Raw genomic sequence first — 19,596 nt, 5'->3', positions numbered from 1 at the left:
CTTGAGTGGCTTCGCGCGTATGCACAGGAAACCCGAATTACACTTCCAAAACCATGTTCTATTAACATTAAACTTACCTCTCAAGGTGGAGCAAACCTCTCTTCGGCTTTTGCATGAAAAATTAACTAACACCGACACAAATTTCCGTAGAAATTTTTCAGAAAACTGAAAGGGTTGAAGAGCGATAATGACGCGCGTCCGAGAACTGCGTTTTTCTTTTGTTTACAAGAATCACCAATTGTAATTGGTCGAATAGGTAGTAAGTGCCATCCAGTAGGCCGAGGGCGAAATCCTCCAGTTTTGACAGACTTCAGAGACATTAACCTTGCGCATTCACCATTACACAGAAAATCCCATGAAACCTCTACCTTTTTTCAAACAATGACTTAAAAATTCAACTAAATTCAAATATTTGTTTATACATAATTAAATAAAACTGCAGTCAAATTTCGTCACTGGGGCTTTTATTTAATACAAATATAAACTGTTCTTATCTATAAAATAGTTATAATCAATATCCAAAAAAATAAAAACTAATAAGGCGTTTTTATAGTATTAGGGCGATGCTTTACTTACTGATCTCTAATTAAATGAAAGATTGGACTAATTTAAAACCCTTGCGAAATTCAATGTGAAACTGTATGGTTTCAATTTCTTGTAGAACATACAGTTACATTGTTTGAAACATCACTATATCAGGATATTAGAAAATGAAATATATTTACAGCGAAAGAATTCTAATCAACCTTCTTGTCCGAAATCTTTCATGAACTTCGTTAATTTTACTAAATCCTCGTCATTTACTGTTGGTTTTGACGTTGATAAAGATCTTAGCATGTCACTCTGCAATAAACCGAATACAAAATAACTGCACAAACAACGTAAAAAGATTATTATTTACCATGGTGACAGGTGGCTCAGCCAGCTTGTCTCCATCCACCTCCATCCAGGACATTTCAATGGCGTCCGGATCCCCAGGAGAGCATGGAATCAGCAAATCATCCATTACAACGTTGGGGTCTTTGGGGCTTGGACCGGTTATGCGCTTAAAGTGGGTTGCAGTCTGCACTTTGCGTACTGGCTGCATCAATGCATCCCTGACCACTATGCTAATATCTGCCCCAGAATACCTGAAAAAATATACACAATTTCATTCAGTTCTTTGAAGGAGATTTACCTTGTCTAACCCCTCAGTTTTTCTGGCCAATTCCCTGATATCCTCCTCGCTGAGCTCAGTATGGGTGTTACCTAAATGTAGCTTAAACATGGTGGCTCTGGCCGGTTCCTCAGGCAGCGGTATATAGATTCGCTTCTCGAAACGTCGCCTAATGGCTCCGTCTAGCACCCATGGAATGTTCGTGGCGCCGAGGACTAGGATGCCTTCAGACCCATGGCCCACCCCCTCCATCTGCACCAGGAACTCAGTTTTTATTCTTCTAGCACTCTCAGATTCATTATCAGATCTGGAAGAGCATAGCGAATCGACTTCATCAATGAAGATTATACTGGGCTTGTGGGCTCTGGCCAACTCAAACAAGTTCTTCACAAGTTTCTCAGATTCACCCAGCCACTTGGAAACTAAGTCTGAGGAGGAAACAGAGAAAAAAGTGGAATTGTTGGCTTCAGTTGCCACAGCCTTGGCCAGGTAGGATTTTCCAGTTCCTGGAGGCTATATTGGAAAAAATTATGATTTGAAGAAAGGAGGGTGAAACTGTATAAATACCCCAAAAAGCAAAATCCCCTTCCAGGGCACACGTTTCCCAGTAAACAAATGGGGGAATCTAATGGGCAAAATGACAGCTTCTTTAAGAGCTTCCTTGGCCGCATCTAAACCTGCCACATCTGACCATTTTACATGGGGTTTTTCCACCACAATTGCACCTTCAAGTTTGGACTGTAATTTCTTCTTCTCAGGGTCTTCTTCATCTTCATCACTATCACTCCTCTTGTCATCTCTGTTGTGGTATTTTGAAGTAATGTTAGTGTGAGGAAGATAGAATTATATTTCAAATCTGACTTACATACAATTAGGATTAGTTAAATACAGCAAAGGAAAGCAATGTTTTATGCATTTGTAACAAAAAAACATTCAAAAAATCTATTAAAACTTACTTGGAGCCACCATCTAGCACTGGCTTCTTCTTTCCCTTTTTTAAAGATTCCTTCAATTTTTCAGCTCTTTCAAGGTACTGATTACATTTAGCTCGAATGCTGTCCTTTGCTCTCTCTCCTTGGGCCTCATCTAAGTAAAACAAAGATAAATTACCCACCTGTAGCTTCAAATCTACTGTCATACATAGAATTAGATCAAGTTATGCAAAGAAATCATGTTGTTTTAAAAAATGTAGAGATTCGAGATTTTCCATGTTTTGGTTGTGGGTAAGATATAATAAATATATATATATATACATACATATATCATCGTCACAAATGTGTTAAATCACTTAACTAATAACTTCTTAAATTGATTCCATATCCACATCAGAGGTTATTACTTACATTTGATGGCATGCAAAAAATACTCAACTCCATGTTCATAAAGTCTTAAGGCTTCTTCATAATTCTTGTTCCGATCTTCCTCAGTAGCCTTAGTTACCAAATCTATGGCTTTCTGAAGAGTAGTTCCTTGTGCCATGATTTACGTGTAAAATGCCTGGAAATGTTGATTAATGAATCACTACTAAGTGGCCCCTAATCTCTTAAGTGGTACCCTGCAGGACAAGGTTTTGGGAGGGGGTCTATTGTGTGCCGGGTCTTAGGGGTTAGTTTAAGGTATTCACCCTTTTCTTTGCCGTTATTTCAAAAGATGTGTTACATCCCAACGGTAAAGAAAGGTCGATTTTGAACTTATTTTAGGAAATTATTCAAAACACTAGGGAAAATCAAAAGATGACGAATTTCTCGGAAATCCACTGACAACTTTTGACTTTGATTAGTGAGAATTTTTTAACCTATATACGTGTATATATATACACACATATATATATAGAATACGTCATATTCTTGTCCTTCTCTCCCACGTCGAATAAGAAGAAACATCTAGTGTTCTTCATTTGGATAATGCTGCCCTCTTTGAATACATACTCCCTTGAGTATGTCTGGAATTGACATAAAACATCTGATCCTATGTTTTCCGATTTCTTCTAAAAATCCAAAAGAGTCACTTAATTTCCATTAAAAAGGAAAGCTAGTTTTACGATATTTACTGAAAAAGTGACTAAAAAGGCTTCGTAAACCTCTACGTTGTGCTTCAGACACAATTCGAAAGAATGTCTTCACGACTGTTACGGAAATTGCAACGGGAAAAGGAGAAGGAGCTGGGAGAAAACGAAAATGAAATCCTTTCGGACGTGGACGTCGAGACTCCAGTAGGAGGCACTCGGAAGAAGCAGCTTAATATCAACCGATATGATTTAGTAAGACTCTAAATTTGCAAGTCAATCTCTCTTCCTCAAACCACCTAAAATCAAGTGCAACTAAAAACATCTTCAATTGATTCACAGTTAAACCAGCAGTCTCATTCTGAAAGTGAAGTTAAGGAAGATGATAATGAGACTGAAGCTAACAGATCCTATGAAGGTGAAGTCCACGAGTCAGTGAAGAAAAAGAGGAAAAAGCGAAAGAAGAAGTCAGGGAAACAAACTAGTGCTCATAGAAGTAGTGAAGATAATGCTGATGTATGTATGCGACAATTTTAATTAGGTTAGTCTAGATTGGTTGAGGTTCCTAATATTAATAGGTGGATGAGGTTGAGAGATCTCTGCGCGAAGTCAATAGGCTGTTGGGGGAATCTTCCCATGTTACTGCAGCTTCTAGTCAGAGAAGCCAAGAAAAATCATCCCACAGGAAAACTGCACTGTCAGTGCAACACAAGCACTTAAATCCAAATAATGAGCTAAAAAGGATTTTTGGTTCAAAAGTTATTCAGGCTGAACAGTAAGTTTGGTTTCTATACATTTCTGAAGGAATTAGAAATTCTTCTCTCATAGCAAACGCAAAAGTAGAGGAGGCTTCCGACCCCACACCAAAACAACTTGGATGGTCAGCTGCAAGGATAACTGGCCACAAGTAGGCAAATCTGGTCTGTCCATGAATTTACTGGAAACTAAAGAAGGGCTGCACTATTTTGCTTATGAACACAGTCAAAACTATCGCCAAGTGGAAAATCGATTTCTGCTGGCAGTGGAAAGCATCAATCCTGATAATATTGTGTCCATTATCAATGAACGCCCCTACCATGTTAACGCATTAATTCAAATGTCTGATTTGTGCAAACTGAGTGAGGATTTGGCAATGGCAGCTGAACTCATACAGAGAGCATTATACTTCCAAGAATTTGCTTTCCACCCCTTGTTTAATATCGCTCAAGGCCATTGCAGACTCGACTATCGGCGGCAAGAAAATAGACCTCTATATATAACGATTTTTAAACATCTCTCATTCCTGGGTGGCCGCGCCTGTAGCAGGACTGCCTTGGAGTTCTGCAAAGTTCTTCTTTCCTTAGATCCTCAAGGTGATCCATTAGCTGTTAAATTGGTCATGGATTTTTATGCGCTGAGGGCGAAAGAGCATCAGTGGCTGGTTGATTTTGTGGGAGAAATGGACAGTAGTTTCCATTTGATGCAGTTGCCAAATTTCGCGTTCTCAACAGCAGTAGCCTGGTTCTATTTGGGTGAAATTGGGAAGGCTGATGAGGCTTTGCAGGTAAGTTATTATTGTTCTGTCTAAAGGTTTATTGTACTACTCTGCAATGCTGTGTAACTCAGGATGCTCTGCTGATGTTCCCGATTGTGCTGTTGCCATTATTGGAGAAATGCTCTATACAAATCGACAGCAGGGTGTCTAGTCATTCCTTTTTTGCAAGTCTTAATGAGAAAAAGTATGTTTTTTCTGAAAAATATCATGTATTAAGTAATAGTTTATTGAATCACCATTAGGGCTCCATCGGCGTTAATATCCCTAGTGCTACTTTATGTAAATCGGAATTATCATCTGTGGAAAGATGTGGATCTTCTGCCTTGGTTGGAAAAAAATGTCCACCAAGTCTTAGACAAAGTAGACAAAATGGACCCTTTGGTTGAAGACTATAGGGACAAGAGACTAAAGCGGTATTTTAATTCTTTACAGGTGAAGTAAATCTTGAATTAATTAATTTCTCTATTAGATTTTCAGGTCCTTTGCCCTTGAGCATTTGCCGCCACTTAGTCTTATCTGACGACGCCAAAGGCGTGCCCTTAATGGTATATTTACTTAAAATAAAATAATATTTAATTCAGCAAAATCTTCTTCTTAGGAGTCATCAGATCCCATCATGGGCTTCGACCCTCTGCCTCCCAAGGATTCCATAAACTCCTACTTAAGTCTAAAAAGGCCTACAGTGGTCAATAATAGCTCAAACCCTCTGTTAATGTTCTTAGGTTCCCTTATGCCTGATTTTAACCCCAATCAACCTGTAGCTGAGGCTGAGTAAGTTATTTTTCAAAAAAAATTTAGAGTCCTTGGTGAATTAGTGGGTATTTCCAGACACCAGCAGGACGAGGCTCAAGCCCTAGATCGCGCTTTGGTCAACAATGGCGACTTTCGCCGCAGTGTAGTATCTTTAGTAGACGCCATGCGGGATCTTTTGAACAATATAAGACCAGAGCACCAGCAGCAAAACGATGCGGATGACGATGCCGATGATTCTCCAGACGACGAGGACGACCTCACGTAATTTGAAAAGATTATTTTCTTTTATTGTTTTGTTGTTGGCGGCGTACAAAAAGATATAAGTGTGGTCTTTGAAGGATAAGTGCTATGTTAATGCTTTAATCTTTAATGGTTTGTATAGAGAAAGAAGCGTAAACGTAGCCTTTGGGTTTTGCAGTTATGTAATAAAGTAAATGGCAGTGCACATATATTGTGATTCTACCTGAATATAAATATTATTTAATCGCCTGTTGGAGTTTTTTTATTTATCTTGATTTAATCCATATTCAGACCTCTATGCCTAAAAGAGACTGCGGGTCGAGATCTGGGGAACTACTTGAGGTGGAGTGAAACAAATAAAGCACAATCACTAAATTTTAATGTTTAGTTTCAAAACCTTGAGAACCTCGCAGAAACCCATTAAATTTACTATTGGTAAATAAAGGTTACCAAATTAAACAGTAGAAAGATGTTCAGATATAAAATAAGAAGGTTCTAGACTTGTTCAAGTAGTTATATTAATCGAATAATTGTATAAACAGCTTGCAAACTTCCCACTGTTAAACAGCACCACTCGGACGCATTGACGGAGTAAAATATCTCAAATTTACTCCTAATAGATCGTCGAGGAAATTTTTATCCGACTCGAAATCGTGGCCCAAATCCATCTTTCAGAGTAGTTATCTGTTTGTGACAAAAGTTATAATGGAGTGTTTGTTTACTGCTTTTCTTGGAAAAAATTGGAGAAACAAGTGCATTCGCCATTAAGTCCAGGTTACATAGAACTAGGCCCAACTTTGGCAAGTCTGATGTTTTAAGCAACATTTTTAATTACCGCTCCCCTTCCTTAAGAAAAACCGCCAACCAATTTCCCCCCCATAAGCCCGAAGCTGCTGACAAGTAATTTTTTCCACCTACATATAAGCATAAGGCACTAAACATTCGATTTTCTCGCTCATTCGCATCAGTGAACAGCTAGTCGCTAAAAGAAATAGGTAAACCATTGAAGTAAAAAATTATAGATTTTATCTGCTTCTAAAAACACCTAATAATAGAGATTTTCATTGAGTTTATGCGGATTGCTATACTTAGATCTTTACCCCAGTGAAATGCAAGAAAAACCGCAATCGAACCAAATCCAATTCGTCCTTATAGAGCTTTGTCGCAACTGCTCTAAATCAAATTTAAACTCCAATTTTCCAAATAATCTATTTATCCTCCATTTGAAGGATCCCAAGCGTAAAATTAACCCTGCAAATTTCCCCTTATAAAGCCCCCTGCAACGAAGGAAGCTCCAGAACAGTTCGAGACGTTGAGTTTGCCCCATTCACCGATCTTCTCCACGCAAGTCACCACTATCCAAATAGCGTTGTTTTCTCTTCCAGCATGATACCGTTTAAAGCCATAAAGTACAGTACAGTGCTGATAATCCTGATTTGCATCCAGAAATCCTTGCAGAAGGAAGCGGAAATCGGTAGGAGGAGGTTTGATTTCCAAGACTCTATTCTGAGAACCAGCCTCTACTCCAATGCCAGAACCCCTCCGTCGAAGTATATTCAAGATGTCAGGGCGGATTCACGCAGAGCCAGAATCGACTCCAGGGATATTCGCACTGATTTCAGGGAAATTATGGACGTGTCGTCTGCAAACATTAGACATATGGACAGCCGGAAGGAGAGCCGCTTTGATGGTAATAGAAGATCCAGGGAATTTCCTAAAAGGGACGCTCCGCAATTTGCTAGAAACAGGGACGTTGCTCGTATGGATATTGTTCGACTCAGAAATCAGCTCAGAAGTTTCACCACAAGAGACAGTCGTATTTCTTCTGCAAGAGAGGATGACTCAGGTATACACCGAATAAGCGAGCGATCTTTCGTTGCACCTAACGGAAGAGATACGAGAGAAGAAGTGCGTTCTTCAAGGGATGCTTCAGCTCTCAGAAATGGCAATTTGGCTAGAAGAGACGGTCGTGAAGCTGACACAAGGGAGTCTCGACTTTCCGTTAAGAGGGATTCGCGGTCAATTCACAGATCTCTCTTCTCTGACCGAAGTAGGGACTTTTCTGACAATCTACTCCACACCAGAAGGGAAGAAACACGACTTACAGAAAGGAAAGCTACTAGAGGGGAAAGGAAAGAGGTTATTGCTGAAGCTGAAGTAAGGAATGTTCGCCTTTCTGTGAGAAGGGTTGAAAGGGATTTGACATCAACCAGAGATGGACCATCAGGGTTAAGCCGAAAGGAAATCGGCAAATCTCCCTCATCTGAAAGAAGGGACGGAAGACGCTCTGTAAAAATAACAGCTAGTAGGATCGTCCGTGATGCTGATTCAGTAAGGGACTCTCGACTTTCTACCAGAAAAAACGAAAGAGATTTGACGTCAGCCAGGTCATCAGCGTTAACCGAAAGGGAAGAAGCACGCTTTATAAGGGCGGCAGTGACTAAGAGGAACGTCCGTCGTGATGCTAACGCAAGGAATGCTCGTCTCTCTGTTACAAGAACTGAGAGAGATTTATCATCAACTAGAGACGAGCCATCTAGTTTTACAATCACATCTGAAAGACGGAAATTTTATAATACCGCCGCTAGAAGGGAAGAATTTCGCTCCGCAAGAGCATCTGTTAGAAGGGACATTAATGCAAGGAAAGCTCGACTCTCTAATATAAGAAATGAGGAACGGGACTTGCCACCAACTACCATCAGAGAAGATCAAAGAATTTCTTTGCCAGAGCGAATAAGAGATTCATCTGAAATTTACCGTAAAGACGCCAAAAGGGTTGAAGAATTTAGAACCTTCTCCAGGAATGCCAATAAAGGTGAAATTAATAACGACCTCAATAGAGCCCAAACTATGGATAATGGTATAATCTTGCGTTGTGCTAAATAATAAATATAATATTGGGCCATTTAACATTTTTAGGGCTTTATATAGACGCTCTGGTGTCTTCCAAAGATGCAGGAAGATCCAACATTGTAAGGAACGCTATTGAAGCTGCAGCCATAATATGGCTTATTGGATTAATCAATCGCCAAAATGTCAAGGGTGGATTGGGGTAAACTTTTCATTTTTTTTTTCAAGGGTTTGTATGTAATAGTTTTTCTTTTACAGGATGTTTCGCAGCTGGTTGCAGCCATGCAAAATTAACTGAGAACTGTTTTGCCTTCTAGAAAGGGAAATGTATATTTTGCATCATTTAAAACGCTTATCGTTGACGATGTCTACCAAAGTCTATAACAAAATTGATGAATAAATATTGCGTAGATACATATTGAATATGAGTTGTTTGCATTTCAATTTCGTAAAAGTGCATTTTATTAAAAATAATAATTTAAAATTACAATTTACAAACATAATAAATGCGATAACCCTTCACAAAATAAGCAGGGATTGTCCCAAATTCGTGGCATCTCGAAAACTGTACGAGACCGTGTTGTAAGATCTGATACATATTACTGCAGAACAGATATCATTCACATACATGAATTATTGTTAAAGTTATGAGTAACAATGTGTGCCTGACGGAGATAGGCAAATTAGAACTAGAACGACCTGAACTAGTTTTGCTAGGGAAAATTGTTAATACGGTTGGAGATGGAGAAGTCAATGTCTAATAATTTAAAAAATCTAATTTTATAAAAATAACCATGATCTAAGTCCTAGTTCCTAACTGGAGGTAATATGCTATAGCCTTCTTGTTCCCCTTACTTGAGGATTGTCTTAGGTCAGGTTTATACAAATTTGTGTCCGTAACAACGTTTTTCCCTATTCTACAAATCTGCATTAACAAGGAAAACCGATCCTCAATCACTAATAACTACCAGTTTCCGAGGTCTTAGTACACAAATTTGAGACACCCTGTACTTTCTAAGAGTTGTTCATCAGTATTAACAAATACATATATGTACATATACAACTATGTTACCAATATGAGTACTTCCTGTTACTTTTTGAAAGTAATCTAGCAGCTCAGGGAGGATTTCAGCCACTGCAAAACGAGACATAATTGAATACCCTGTAGTTAGTTAATGTTCTTTATTAATACCTCTGATAAATTTAACTTTATGTTGCCATTCTGCAAGGGATCCTTGGATTCGAAAATATCTGTAACACAGCAAATTAACCATGTGACTTCATTCTAATAAGCTTAAACACTTACTGAAAGCGACTGTGAGGTGCAGGATTGCAGACACAAAATCCCCAAAGCGCAGTGTTCCATCTTTCCTCATATACCTGGAATTATTATAAACATTCGATAATGATCATCGTCTTAAATACATGACATGTTTTTACCTTAAAATTAAAGTCGCAAGCACCTCGCTGCTCAACTGAAACCCAACTTCAAGTAGAGCATCCCTAAACCTCTCCGCTTTCAGAATTCCAGTCTTCTCCTTGGAGTGGTTTTTAAATGCCGTCTGCCAGAATTTGAGGCTACACATCAGATCTTTGAAATCATTGAATTTTAGTCTGCCAGTGCCCAAGTTCTGTGAGGAATTCAATGTATACTAAATTGATCCTTTACATGGGTTAACACTACCTCGAAGGTAAACACAATCTGCCTGCAAACTTCAATTGAGGCGCAGCTTTTAATGTAATCATTAGGCAGACAGGCGTCGAGCAATTCCTGCAACTCAAAGGCATTCACAGTCCTGTGTTCATCGGCCAATTGCAGAAAGACTGCTTCATATTGACTGAAGCTTTTGCCATCCAGCAAAGGGGGAGCCTTCACTATTGCTGATTTCACTAAAAGAAAATATTTGTAATATGGCTCTTGAAAGTTAAATAAATTATATACCTAAAAATGGCACTGTATCCACTAACTTCAATTTCAAAGGCTTGCTTGAATAGACCCGTAAAGTAAACCCGGATTCTTGACCAGGTTCAAAGGTTGTGGGAACTATTAGGTACCCGCCTTGTTCGAGTTGACATCTATGACTAACTTGCCGACTATTGGTATATTGACTATTAAATAAACTCTTGTTTTTCTTGAACAAGCCCTTCCCAATTGAATCAGTACTACTCTTTGGCAGGGAATAGGCCGTGAACCCGATCACTTTGGGCTCCATAATGCTGTGCTGATTTAGCGAGACCACTACCTCTTCCATCTCACTCAGCAACAAATGCAGCTGGGGATTGATGTGGAAGGTATCTGGATTGTTCCTGCAACCCCCCGCTGTAACCCCTCTTTGCCAGTGGCCTTGGTACAGGCGCATTTGCCAAGTGTTCTTGTTATGCAAGCTGCAAATGGATAATTCATGGAGCGGTTAGGGGAGAGATATAGTTACAGAATACCTCGGTTCATCTCGACTAGTGTCACTGTCCAAATGCACCACTTCCAAGTGAGTAAAGGTCTGTAGGAACTCTGAGTAGGGCAGCCAGAATTCCTCTTCGTTGAATTTGGTCTGCAGCCTCTCGTATTCATGAGGGGGCAGTTCCGACCATTCTGGAGAGTCCAGACACATGGGCCCTATGTATTCAATGGGCGACCCCAAAGGATTTCTTAGCTTCACCAATTGTAGCGTCTCATTGTTGAATGTCTCAACTCTAAAACATCTTTTAATATCAGAAACAGTTCAGGTTAAATGAGGTTAGCTTACCTATCTATCGCATATACCCTGTAATTGACCCCAGTTTGAATGCCATTGGCCAGCTTTTCAGTCAGAGACCGTACTTGATTAGGGGGCTGCACTGCACAGGTGATGATTGAAGTCATATCTAGCAATTTGTGCAGCAGTCTATAAATGAAAGACGTCCGGAATAGGGAATTTATGCTAGATAAATAGGGTATTACCTGGAACACGAAGTGGCATCCTCCTTTATCGGAATGCTCTCTGTAATACCTCCAGTGAGATCGGCCAGACCATCCAGCAATGACCCATACTTTAGAGCCTCGTAAGATCCGTGTAATCTGGAATTTTCACCATTTTAGTTAGAACTCGGATTGGTGTATTACCAGCACTACTTGGCATAAGCTTTTTCGAGTAATCCCGGCCAGTAATGGTCGGAATTCTGGGACTGCAGGAAGGCCAGTCTGCCGTGGACTGTGGGCAAACGGTCATCCACCAGGACTTCGGTCCATTCGCCACACCACCACAGCCGGAATCGGAACAATCCACAGTACTGATCGCCGCTGAAGGACTGGTCTGCCGGAACCACCCTGTAGAATAGGCCTTTGTTGAGGTACAAAACGCCCAGGCAGGACACGAGCCATCGGTCCCCTGAAATCAGATTATGGTTGTGCGAAAACTTGCGAATTGTTGGATGATGACGTCACGTTTTAAGCGATTTTCAATTGTCGGAAGGGACGCCGCAGCCGCGGACGTGTTTTGTTTCCGTTTAAAAGCGGTTGTGATTGTGCTCTGGAAAAAGTGGTGAAAAAAACGGAAATATCGAATAATTTGTGTTTTTTCGGTTATGGGAATTGTGGGCAGATTGGACTTGAGCATTAGCCTTAATGGCTTTACGCAAAGAAGAGATCTTAGGGGGAGTAGAAGCCGGGACATTGGGGCAAATCGAGCATTGTAATTTGGGGTAAGTTGGAGTGTAATCTTATTTATTACGTCCTGATGGCAAAAACTAAAAAAAATCAGGCAGAAATTCAAATAATTAAATCCCCTCCTTGACATTGCCCAACAAAGAAAAACAACATGCAGCGCCCCTTCGCGGTGCATACTTTAAGTTTAGATTTGACTCTTTCTTCTGTTACTAACATTATTGCCGTGAAAACCACTCAGTAAATCCTGCTTTTGCGACAGTTTCTTTGGGTGGAACGGGGTAAAATACGTTCGAAAAGTGGTTTTGCACGTGTAACTATGTACCGCAACTTTCAAACAATAAGAGCGAAAACCAGGTTATCGAGATTATGAAGAAAACTATTTTCCAAACGGAGGCGTGTAGAAGATTGATCGTAAGCAGAGGCGTGCGGACGTATTTAACACTTGATTTAATTAAAAATTACAGTGATGCACCGTCTTAATGTGGCTTACTCAGGCGGCATTTAAGAGCGTTAGTGCGAGTCACCAATTTAACTAAAAATTGACACTAATGCTGAAAAATTATACAGGGTGTAGCGCGTCATTACAGAGTTATTTCGGGCAGCGATAGTACTCTGCAAAATAATAATAAAAATGCTAATAGAACCATGATCAAAACCGTGCCGTTTTTGATATACATATAGGAAGAGAAAGTTGTACGTTTTTTCTCATATTTAACGTTTTTCTCATGTATGCCCTGAATTAAATTTTTGAAAATTCGTTCACCCATTTCCTTCAAGACCCTCTATAGAAAAATGGCAAGATCGTCGGTAGCCATATACAGGGCGTTATGTTTTTTTGAGTCTTATTCTACTTCATGGCTTGTATCTTTTTTTGGAAGACCCTTTATGACACTAAATTTAAATCCCTTCGTCAATTCTTTAGCTTTTAGGTCTCTTGCAGTATTTTCGTACGTTTCACCGTTTTTCTAGAATTTGCAAAAATATCCATCGAAGCAAATTAAGAATGTAAAGGAAGTAAGGAAAAAATAATTATCCAGGTCGATTATCAACTATCTGAAGCCCGAAACCTGAAATATCTCTACGATGATATGTTACACCCTGTATTTTCGAAATGGTAGCTGATTTTTAGGCAGAGGCGTACAGACATATTTAACCTTTAGTCGAGTCAAAATCAGAGTGATGGATTTTCTGATAGTAAATGCAAGTAAATGTTCCCTCTTTTCTATAGAAAAATACGACGATGTGGAAGGTTTTGTAGCATTTCAGACACTTCAAAGATGCGAATAGTTGATTCTGAACATCCTTCCTTGAGCCCTGCTCTCTGTGGAATTTCTATAAAATTCTTATATAATAATGTTTAACCGGAAACTCCCAAAAACTAGACTGGGTCAAGTTGATTTACCGAAATTCCTTATTTTAAAATCAGATGTCTACCGTCCTTTCCTCGATTTCTTTTTTTTTTTAATTCTAAAGCAAAGCCTAAACTGTCCAACATTCAACACAATGTTTAGATTAAGATGATTCAATAAGCAATAAAACCTCAGCCAAGATGTATCTATTATGGCGTCTACCTCGTAAATCCGCACGAGCAATATGGACCTCCCTGCAATAAAAATCATCTGGTCACGAGGAAAACGAAAGTCTTTTAATGACAATAATGACACGGTCGGAAGTCCTCCACCATCGGATAAAACGACGCAGTTATTTCAGCATTAAGTAGCAACTGTTGGGTGTAAAAACCGCCATTATTGCCATTATAATATATCACGTGCGCAAAGACCGTGCCATTTTATGTAGTGCAGTTTTTGGAACGTGACTTAAGCATATCAGCAGGATGTCATCAGTTTTCTCTCCTTAAGACGCCTCTTATCTGATTTATCATCATTGAGGTCTTACAGATGCCGGGGTAAACAGACAATCACTTTTAAGGTGCTCCTCCCCAAAGGAAGAAATCGATAGGTATAAGATCGGGAGATCTAGCTGGCCACTTGATGGCACCTCTTCTGCCAATCGATCTATCAGAAAAATTATTGTCAAGAAACCGTCAAATCGATAAAACATAATGTCGAGAGGTTCCATCCTGTTGGAAATGTAATAGAACCACCTTTGAACACTGGGTGCCCATTCTTGTTCGTTCTTCTTTTGATCATTTGACTAATTTTTTCAACTAAATTTGAATTTAAAAAATTGGTACGGTCGTTTAGAGAATTTGAGAACCTTTAAAATGATGTGTCACTTGGCTCATGGTCCCTATTAAACGAAAGGGGCGCCATCCCTGCCCTGACATTTTTTGGGGGGCGCGACTTCGAGGACTACAAATCATTCCCTATTCTAAGGACGATGTGTTTGAGCATTTTTAACTTTAGCTTGCACTTTTAAAAATCCGGGGGGTGGCAAACGTTGAAAAACTCCCGGTGTAACTGGGACTTGCAGAGATTTCCCGGTCGTGGTAAATTCTGGGCAATTCGAATGTGAAATTTGGTTGATTGGGATCAGCTCGTTACGTTTAATAGTCCGAGATTTTTTCAGCACGATCGCGTTGGGATTGAAGGTGCCTCTCATCTGATTCACCATGATCGGGGCCTTAGAGGCGCCGAGGTAAACACAAACGTGCGTGTGCGCTGACCTTTATGCAAGGTCTCATGTGAATTCCTTATTAGTAAACAATCTAGATAGATAAAATGCTGGCTACACCTGTTCGCTACTCTACGGTAAAATCCGGCTGCAAGGTTAACCCCAGATACTGGTCTAGTATGTTAATCGTTCGAGAATGGTAATTATTGGGCATTGCTCATATTTTCATTAAACTTTCTCCTTGTCCGGTCGGTATAAGTAATTATTTCAAAAAATACTGTTTACCCGTAACATTGGATAAATCTATCGAAATGCTCACGACGGATAGTGGAAAGAAGGAGCCGATTACCATTAAGGTCGTTACTTTTAACCACTCAAGTAGCAAAACCATTTTGATTGTTTCCCTGATTTCACGCAATTTTGCTGCATTACATCAAAGCGCTTTTGCGAAATTCGCAGGAATTGCACTTTAATAACGATTAATTTCCATTCGTGGGCGACTATAGATTTTGCATTAACCAGCACAATGTCCTCCTGTGTTTAGTACGTACGCTCATTTTCTATTTATTGCCATATCAAGAGCTCCTTCTAAGAAGTGAAAGCACTCCGCAGTACCTACATAATGCGGTAAATGTCCTAGGGCCGGACATTCTTTACGGTTTTCATCACAAATAGTCGAGAATATTGGGTTTAAACTCAATCTACTTGCACTTCCTTCAGAGTAGCTAATTACATAAAGCTTGAACAGACAGGAGGCGAAATTTATTACAGCGCGGAAGTATAATTTCCAATAAAAACGAACAAAAGTCTGAAATATGTGGGTAGCCGAGTGCAGTAAAAGGACGAATGCAGGGACGTACTTGACACTAGCAGCAGGCCTTGTTCCTTCTGCGTAATGAGAGAAATTGAGGAAAAACTGCAGATGATGGAGACGAGAACTGTGTCCGTGAACTTAACATAGGAAACGCAGGAGTCAAAGCATTAACATTCACCGGGCGATTTTACGCAGGAAATGTGCCTATACAGGATGTGGCAAAATATCGGCTCCGTTTGATTTGACTGCACTGTGCTGTGAATTGTAATTGGAGGTTTCGTGTACATTCAAAATTCAGATCATTCCGGGTCAATCACGAATCGGCCGTTCCAGCAGTATTTCAAACAAATTCTAGTCGGTTCAGGTCAATGGTCAGTAACGTTTCACCGGGTGTACGTTTGAAAACTTGGCGCCCCCCAAATTTCTAGAAGCGCAAACTGAAGGTAAAAATGCCGAGACACGACGACCTTAGTACGGAGGGGGAAAACGAAGAATGGAAAAAGTTCCCACCCCCGATCGATGGTGTCGCATAGGTGGTACCCTCTCCATTTTTTTAAGTAAGGAACGTGGGTCATGTGGCACATCATTTTAAAGGTATCCAAATTCTCTAAACAACCGTGCCAAAATTTCGGTTTTTATTTCAATTTTCTCTTCATTTTCCAAGATATGTTCGAAATGCATTCCATTATGTTCCATGCAATAGCACAAACGGTCCTCAAACTCTCGTCGCACTTCTTCGATCATTCGTTGTAGAAAGTTACGACAAGCTTCTACAATTTTTTCACGTAATACTTGAAGATCCCGTGCAGGAGTCGTGCAAACTATGCTTTGAAAGTATGCCCAAAGGAAGTAGTCGAGAGGTGTAAGGTGGGGAGATCTACAATAGTTGACCACTCGAGGGTAGCTCTTCTGCCAGTCCATCTATCCGGGAAATTATTATCAAGAAACTATCGAACCGGCGAAACGTATTTCCAGGAGAAGCTCCATCCTGTGGGAAATGTAATAAATCCCCATCCAGCATCGTGTTTCCATTTTTGTGCGGAGTTTTCCTGGTTGTAGTTAATCCGGACTAAATCGATTATAAAATTTAGTTGAATGAAATCAGTTCGTTGCGTCTGATGAATAGTTCGAGATTTCTCTAATAAAATCGCGTTAGGATTGACGGGCTACTCCTGGTCATTTCAACCGGGTGGGGGGCGAACCAACCTGGTTCAGATTCAAACCGGGATTTTGCGTTCTGTTTCTGGTTAGTTCAGGTTAATTCGAAAAATCACGTTGGCATCTGCCAGTGAATTTACATCTGGATGGTTGAAGAAAATGGGTTTAGTGAGTGGCGCAATTTCGCAACCCAGCGGCGTGCGTGGTACGTTTCTCTAGCAACCAGTGACTGTAAAAATGTTTTCTAGTACTTGAAATTCTGATAATGCCAAATCCTAAAGTACATCCACGCTAACGAGTTTGTAGCCGTAAGAATGTTCTTAAGCTTGGAATGTGTGTCTAGTAAATTGGGAAATTTATGATTTAAGCTAAACAGAGTCAAAGGCACGCGGACCATAGATCAACCCGGGCAGTATTTTAAAAATTAAAATAGTTATTATAGTCAAATCCATACACTTACCCATCTTTCCCGAATTGATGTCAAATTGCGCAGGCCCATCTTGGATAAATCCCGGCCTGGGGCATAGATCCTATACAGACAAATTAGCAATTTTAAGCGATCGCTTAATAATAAATCAGCGGGCGTCTGCTATTAGGCAGAAGCACAATCGGAAGGTGTCGAAGTACACCTCCGCCTTATGCAAGAATTTCTACCCATCGAGAAAGGAAAGACAAAGTTAAAAGTGAATGCAATCCGCCCACTGAAACTATGCCCACTTAAGGTGTCTTGTGCGTTACCAAATATGAGATTAACCGAAGAAGATGACGAAATTGCGAACCTTTGGTCGCTTCCAGGTGAACTGAAAAGGGGGCGTCTGGTGGTAGAAGACCGAGACTTGGGTGGCCGGGAAATCGGGGTCTTCCCATAATTCTCCGCGTTTCAGACAGGCCCTCCGAATCCTCTCGTACTCGCTCATACCTGAAACAAACGAATTTCTGAAGAAAAAACCGAGTTCGGGTAGGTCAATGCAATCCATCCACATGGGAGGTTGCCTCTTTGCCTCGATTCTTGATTGAGGAGTTTTAGCGCGAAGAGGCGCACTAAAATTCACCAGAATTCCCACAAGTAGCTTTCGTAACAGCATTTCCTAACATAAATCCTAACCATCGCAGAGTATTGTTCAGAGATATTCCCATCAATGGTAATTAGATAACTGCGAAGGAAATTAGGCCTCGCTATCATTAGCGGATTTGTAGTTTTCTTCCTGAAGTGGCTGGTGGACAATGAACGATTAAAACAAAATAAGTAGACCAATCGATATAATAGGAGGAAATCACGTAGTATGCAAATGGGTGGTGACATTTATATGGGCCAAAAACCAGCTAGCGGCTTTTGAGGAGGCCTTGAGCCCACTCCGCCCAGCATTATCAGTAATCTGTGTGCGTTAACGGTGCCCCAGTACTAATTAAAATACCAGAAATACGCGCACTTGGAAGTACAAAAGGCCATTAACTCGAGAAAAGTGGTTAGATATAGCATATAGAGGTATTGCTAGATATGTGAGTGCAACAATAAATAAATCTCTGATCTGCAGTGTCTGCCTACCAGTTTCGCGGATAATAAACAGATCGTATCGGCCGGTAATCAACTGTGAACACCTCTAGAAGAATTTTCATCCTCTGAAGGTCGTTGATCCGATTTTGTCTTTGGCGTTTGATTGTGCAGCGTCGGACTAAGAGCGATCTCAATATGTGCGAATAAAAATTCAAGTCCTAATGTTATAGAAAACTGCCACAATCTGGCATCAGGGAACGCACTTTGACAGCACACGTTACCCCATCTGTGGACAGGGGAACGCCCCATTGTTGCCATTTAACTGCAGCGTGGATATTTCACGCAGTTTCGTTTGTTGAAGTTGAAGAAGAAACTTTTTTTGAGAGTTTTTTTAACGTTTGAAGGAAGGCCCTAATGCTAAAGACAACTGTCAGAGTTACTGGATTTTTGAGGCCTTTTTTGGGGGGAATTAGGAAGTTCGCGTTGAGACTGAGATTTTTTGAATTTTGGGGTCCGCGGGATTTCCATGTTTAACTTCAGTTTGAGGTTTTTCGCATTTCCCTAAAATCAAAATGGCGCACAAATTTAAAAACCATTGCGGCAAAATCGAAATCAAGGCCATTTTTACTTGGTGCTAAAGCATCTACGTAACAGTTTTGTAACAACTAGCGCTGTTTTGCTGAACAATCGCTGGATTCGACTATGTTGCGGTGGTTTTTAAAAATGACGCCGTTTTGCTTTTTCAAAAATAGCTTCCTGGGCCGCCATTTCGAATTTAAATGCGGGATTGCGGCACCTCATAAAAACGGAAATTTTGTGTTCTTTCCAAATAGTGTACTGAAAATTAATTTTTTTCAACTCCCCTAAAGAACTTCACTAAGGCAAGTAACCCTGAACTACAACGGTAATAATGTCAATTGAAAATGCAGCGACGAAACAAGATTGCCTAGGCCTAAACAACAGTCCTTAAACCCACACTTTGTATGAAAGTGATCCATTATCCCTGCAGTTACATTTTCTTCGAAATCACATCTACCTTCAAATACGTACTTACTGCAATATTATAACGTAGGACTCCTGCAACAACGATTAAATATTCCAAATCAGCAGCATGTAGATCATGGATAGTGCGTCATCTTGGTCACAGCATTTGCAAGGCACTTTTAAATCACCATCTCGGAAAAGAAATGCGTGTGTTACCCAATAGCACTAGCAGTAACGAAATCGGACACGGTATCACTTTAAAAATAATACGAAACCATAACCTAAATACCCCCGCTAAAGAATTTCACTTATTCGTGATTGTTTTTAACGACGCATCGATGGTGGTACCGTACAACGCGTGCCTCTGCGGTCGTGCAGACTGAAACCCGA

The 19,596-nt window shown here is 40.2% G+C and overlaps 4 protein-coding genes across 4 annotated transcripts; 2 read left to right on the top strand and 2 right to left on the bottom strand.

The window, feature by feature from the left end:
- Window positions 1-447: 447 nt before the first annotated feature.
- On the bottom strand, window positions 448-2,944 carry Vps4 (vacuolar protein sorting 4). The gene is made up of 6 exons (XM_066394144.1): window positions 2,500-2,944; window positions 2,113-2,242; window positions 1,724-1,955; window positions 1,188-1,669; window positions 902-1,130; window positions 448-843 (listed from the first exon to the last, which is right to left on the bottom strand). The coding sequence occupies exons 1-6, from the start codon at window positions 2,633-2,635 to the stop codon at window positions 742-744; spliced, it is 1,311 nt and encodes a 436-aa protein (XP_066250241.1). The 5' UTR covers window positions 2,636-2,944; the 3' UTR covers window positions 448-741.
- A 166-nt stretch (window positions 2,945-3,110) lies between these two features.
- Window positions 3,111-5,935, top strand: Nulp1 (Nuclear localized protein 1). The gene is made up of 9 exons (XM_066394191.1): window positions 3,111-3,416; window positions 3,504-3,677; window positions 3,740-3,936; window positions 3,990-4,704; window positions 4,767-4,879; window positions 4,938-5,108; window positions 5,165-5,240; window positions 5,294-5,466; window positions 5,524-5,935. The coding sequence occupies exons 1-9, from the start codon at window positions 3,270-3,272 to the stop codon at window positions 5,711-5,713; spliced, it is 1,956 nt and encodes a 651-aa protein (XP_066250288.1). The 5' UTR covers window positions 3,111-3,269; the 3' UTR covers window positions 5,714-5,935.
- A 1,024-nt stretch (window positions 5,936-6,959) lies between these two features.
- On the top strand, window positions 6,960-8,961 carry LOC136411589 (uncharacterized). Its single transcript, XM_066394222.1, has 3 exons — window positions 6,960-8,548; window positions 8,608-8,740; window positions 8,797-8,961. The coding sequence occupies exons 1-3, from the start codon at window positions 7,075-7,077 to the stop codon at window positions 8,834-8,836; spliced, it is 1,647 nt and encodes a 548-aa protein (XP_066250319.1). The 5' UTR covers window positions 6,960-7,074; the 3' UTR covers window positions 8,837-8,961.
- Window positions 8,962-8,982: 21 nt separating this feature from the next.
- Window positions 8,983-19,589, bottom strand: CalpC (calpain-C). Its single transcript, XM_066394221.1, has 13 exons — window positions 19,277-19,589; window positions 17,507-17,646; window positions 17,188-17,257; window positions 11,648-11,903; window positions 11,477-11,593; window positions 11,283-11,420; window positions 10,978-11,229; window positions 10,481-10,923; window positions 10,223-10,428; window positions 9,979-10,169; window positions 9,845-9,918; window positions 9,731-9,789; window positions 8,983-9,673 (listed from the first exon to the last, which is right to left on the bottom strand). The coding sequence occupies exons 2-13, from the start codon at window positions 17,642-17,644 to the stop codon at window positions 9,647-9,649; spliced, it is 1,971 nt and encodes a 656-aa protein (XP_066250318.1). The 5' UTR covers window positions 17,645-17,646; window positions 19,277-19,589; the 3' UTR covers window positions 8,983-9,646.
- Window positions 19,590-19,596: the final 7 nt, after the last annotated feature.

This window comes from Euwallacea similis, chromosome 10, assembly GCF_039881205.1.
Source record: "Euwallacea similis isolate ESF13 chromosome 10, ESF131.1, whole genome shotgun sequence".
In the NCBI taxonomy this organism is placed as follows: domain Eukaryota; kingdom Metazoa; phylum Arthropoda; class Insecta; order Coleoptera; family Curculionidae; genus Euwallacea; species Euwallacea similis.
Note: the sequence above shows the minus strand (reverse complement) of the source record. Positions and strands in the feature narration are given on the sequence as shown.